This window comes from Nelusetta ayraudi, unplaced genomic scaffold (genome assembly GCF_046127955.1).
Source record: "Nelusetta ayraudi isolate G7.1 ecotype Tasmania unplaced genomic scaffold, CSIRO-AGI_Nayr_v1 ptg000111l, whole genome shotgun sequence".
Classification (NCBI taxonomy): Eukaryota; Metazoa; Chordata; class Actinopteri; order Tetraodontiformes; family Monacanthidae; genus Nelusetta; species Nelusetta ayraudi.
In genome coordinates this window covers 1,105,001-1,108,588 of record NW_027466161.1, presented here as the reverse complement: position 1 = coordinate 1,108,588, position 3,588 = coordinate 1,105,001, and the positions used below count along the sequence as shown (strand labels likewise).

The following is a 3,588-nucleotide window of genomic DNA, read 5'->3' as shown; positions in this document are numbered from 1 at the left end:
GAGAGGCAGCGCTCCAACAGACATTCCTTCATGTGCAGAAGAAGAAGCTAGCCGCAATGAGAGCATAGACATACACGACCTAGAATCTATAGGCTTCTCTGGCTCTTGATGGAACGCTGACGTTTCCATTCATGCTTCCATTTATTTCTTGAAACTACCCGTTTGTTAGCGGGTATCTGGTTAGTACCCGTTGTGCGCACGAACTTCAACATTTGACATACAGACAGTACCAGTCAAACGTTTGGACACACCTGTTTCTTCTTTATCTTATAACACTGTACATACATACTGAAGACATCAAATATATGAGCATTCATGTGGCAAAAGAAAACAACGTTAAATACACGTACATGTGTATACATATATACATATATGTATGTGTGTGTGTACATATATATATATATATATATATATATATATATATATATATATATATATATATATATATATATATATATATATATATATATATATATATATATATATACATATTGTATGAATGGTGGCTATTCTAGATCATTTAAAATATGAAACTTGTTTGAGTTATTTTACACCTTTTTGTTAAATACATATTCCATATGTTTTCATTCACAGCGTTGATGCCTCGAGTGACAATCTGAAATGTAAAGTCATGAAAATAAAAGAAGAACCATTAAATCAGAAGTATGTGTCCAATCTTTTGACTGGCAGTGTATACCAACGCGTACTGCAAGGAGTAAAGGCAAAAGATTTCTGTGCGGTGACTTTCTATGTGTTAGCTGCTGTATTGTTTTGATTGGGAGAAGTGGGTAGCAGAGAGAAGCAGCTGCGGTCAATATCTCACAGGTTAGTGGTTGTTTTCACTAGCACTCTAATTCAAGGCTACAAATGTTCCCTCTGCGTTCACAGAAATTACTTTACGTGTGCGTGTGTGTGTGTGTGTGTGTGTTTTTTTTTTTAAGGCAGCTTTCTTTCCAGAAGGCGCAGTGATCAATAGCTAGCTCACACCTAGCCTAGCATTGTGCTAACGCTAGCGAGTGGTGTTTTCTTCCTACTGGTTTCCTCGCTGAACAGCTGCAGATGTGCTGCTGTGCCGCCGTCAGCAGATTCTACACGAATTCACAAACATGCGCAACATATTACTGGCGATCTTAAAGTCGAATCTGCTGAAGGCGGCACAGCACATCTGCAGCTGGTCGGCGAGGAAACCAGTAGGGACATAACACCAGCAAAGGCTAGTTAGCCAGTTAGCTTCTGCGCTACCTCTTGACTTTTGACTCTGATGATGATGATGATGATGATGATTAGAACTCACTAACCCGTCAGGGTGTCAGTTTTGTTTTAATGGGGGCAGTGTCTTCCACATGGACAGCCGTCATCAACCGGCGGAGCAGCACCGAGGTTGTGCCAGTGAAAAGTGCACGCTAAAGTTAACCGTGCCCTAACAACGCTAGCCGTTAGCTCGTCCTTCCGCTGGGATGGGACAGCACTCCGGTAGTTGTGTCAACAACAACAATGCGTTTGCCTATTATGAATTCCGTCGGCGTGTCAGTCGAATGTGACATCTGTTCTATTTGCAGAGATGTGGCTCTAATGATTACCTAGTAGATAGCCACGAGAAAATACATTACATTCAAAGGGTGTGTGTGTGTGTGTGTGTGTGTGTTAATGGTTTTATTACTTCTATTTTCTGATCTATTTCCTGTGTGTGTGTGTGTGTGTGTGTGTGTGTGTGTGTGTGTGTGTGTGTGTGTGTGTGTGTGTGTGTGATAAAGGAGCAGTCCGATGTGATTTGAACTGCAGGGAACCATCTGACTCATTAGCCAGGAGTGTTATGGCCCAGGGTTCTCAGGGCAGCTTTAGCATTTCCAGGATTCCCATTGCAGTGATTCACATCAGTTGTGTCGGTGTTTCATGTTTAATCGAAAAGTGTTTGTTTGTTTGTTTGTTTTTTGGTTGTTCTTGTTGTTGTTGTTGTTTGGTTTTCTGGAGAGATGCAGCTATTTTTGTTTTCGTTGCTCCACCACCCGATCGAGCGATGTAATGTGCGCAGCTTTCCAGCAGAGGGCGCCGCAGTCTTTTCTGTTTGTGTGCGTTCCCTCGCCGTTTAGTTTCTCCATTGAAATGAGTGCAGTTCACTCAATTTGCCACCCGTAGTTAATTCACCCGGCGACAACCATAATAACACGGCTCAACTCCCGAGTGTCTGCTAGAAACTATCGACTATCGACTGTTGATTTGACAGGTGAGCCAAGACACTGAACCAGTGGACGCTGCTCCTGTCTGTGTTCAGGAGTGTCGCTGGTTCAGGCGTCCTGGAGCAAAACTGTTCCTTCACTGACTGCCTCTATGAACGGGGCCCTCTGGTGGTCACTGATGGTCTTGGTGGAGCTCCGTGGGACTTTCCCCTCAGTGTTTGGTGGTTTTGAGGTGGAAGTGAGAATATGTGGAATCCAGAGTTCCACTTCCCACAGCAGCATTCAGCAAAGGCCAGAGGTTGTAGCACAGCGGTGCTCAGTGTCGGACCTTGCCTTGTGCCAGTGTTCCCTCCTCCTCCTCCTCTTCCTCCTCTGTCAATACACTGTTTCAGCTTGAGTGTTGAAGAAGGCCACGAGTCAACCTCCAGACGAGTTTGTTTCACAATGTGCTCTCTTATCTGCGTCCGTTAAACTGAACATTGGCCAGGTTAGTGTCACAGTGAAGAATAAGACCCATCTTATTTATCCTGCATTGGGGGAATTTACATCATTACAGCCGGCAGAAGAAAAATGATATGTATTAGAAAAGAAAAACGAAATAAAATAAACTATTTATGGAGCATCCTGCCATCCAACTTGGCGTGTCAGCTGCCACGGTTTTTCCTTCTCCGCAGACCTGGTCGGCCGAACGCGTGAACCAACACGTCGACCCCTGACCTCTGACGCCCTCATCCGCCGGTGATCGTTCTGCATCTTGTCATTGTCATCCGCCCACTTTTCTTCCTCCAGGTCTTCCATTGGGAGGGAGCAGTGATGGAGGAGCAGACCGGCTCTCCAGCAGCCACGGCTGAGAACACCAACCAGAGGAATGGAGACGAGGTGAGCGTCCGTCACCCTGCTGCCCTTTAGTGGCTCTTCAGCCAGATCAACATTACATTGCAGGGATGCGCCGATATCACTGGTGCACAGAACCAGGAGAGTAGCAGTACTTGCAGTTCAGTACTCACCAACATCGAGTACTTGATAAGGCCGTTGCACATTACAGTACAGCACAGTACAAACACACATTTAACACAGTTATCATAGACATACATAAGTAAAGTACTCCACCCTGGTCGCGGTACCGATACTTGATACTGGTATTTGTATCGACATGTGCTTTACGAGTATGAATTGGAGTACTCCACCCAGGTATCAGTACTGGTACCAATATCGATACCCGATACTGGTATCGGTACCGATACCGGGGTGGAGTACTCTATCGGTTCTGGTATAGTACCTGCCGATACCCATTACTGGTATTGGTGCGATATTTGATAGTGGTACCGGTACCGGGGTGGAGTACTCTACTCGTCCTGGTATAGTACCTGCCGATACCCGACACTGGTGTCATTTTGTGTGCATCCCTGTT

The 3,588-nt window shown here is 45.0% G+C and overlaps 1 protein-coding gene across 2 annotated transcripts in view; it reads left to right on the top strand.

The window, feature by feature from the left end:
- The first annotated feature begins 669 nt into the window (after nt 1-669).
- Nucleotides 670-3,588, top strand: part of hmg20a (high mobility group 20A) — a 7,686-nt gene continuing 4,767 nt past the window's right edge. For both annotated transcript variants that reach the window (XM_076049221.1, XM_076049222.1), the window contains exons 1-2: nt 670-825; nt 2,967-3,056. In XM_076049221.1, the coding sequence (XP_075905336.1) occupies nt 2,991-3,056 (66 nt within the window). In that variant the 5' untranslated portion in view covers nt 670-825; nt 2,967-2,990. The remainder of the gene's footprint in view (nt 826-2,966; nt 3,057-3,588) is intronic.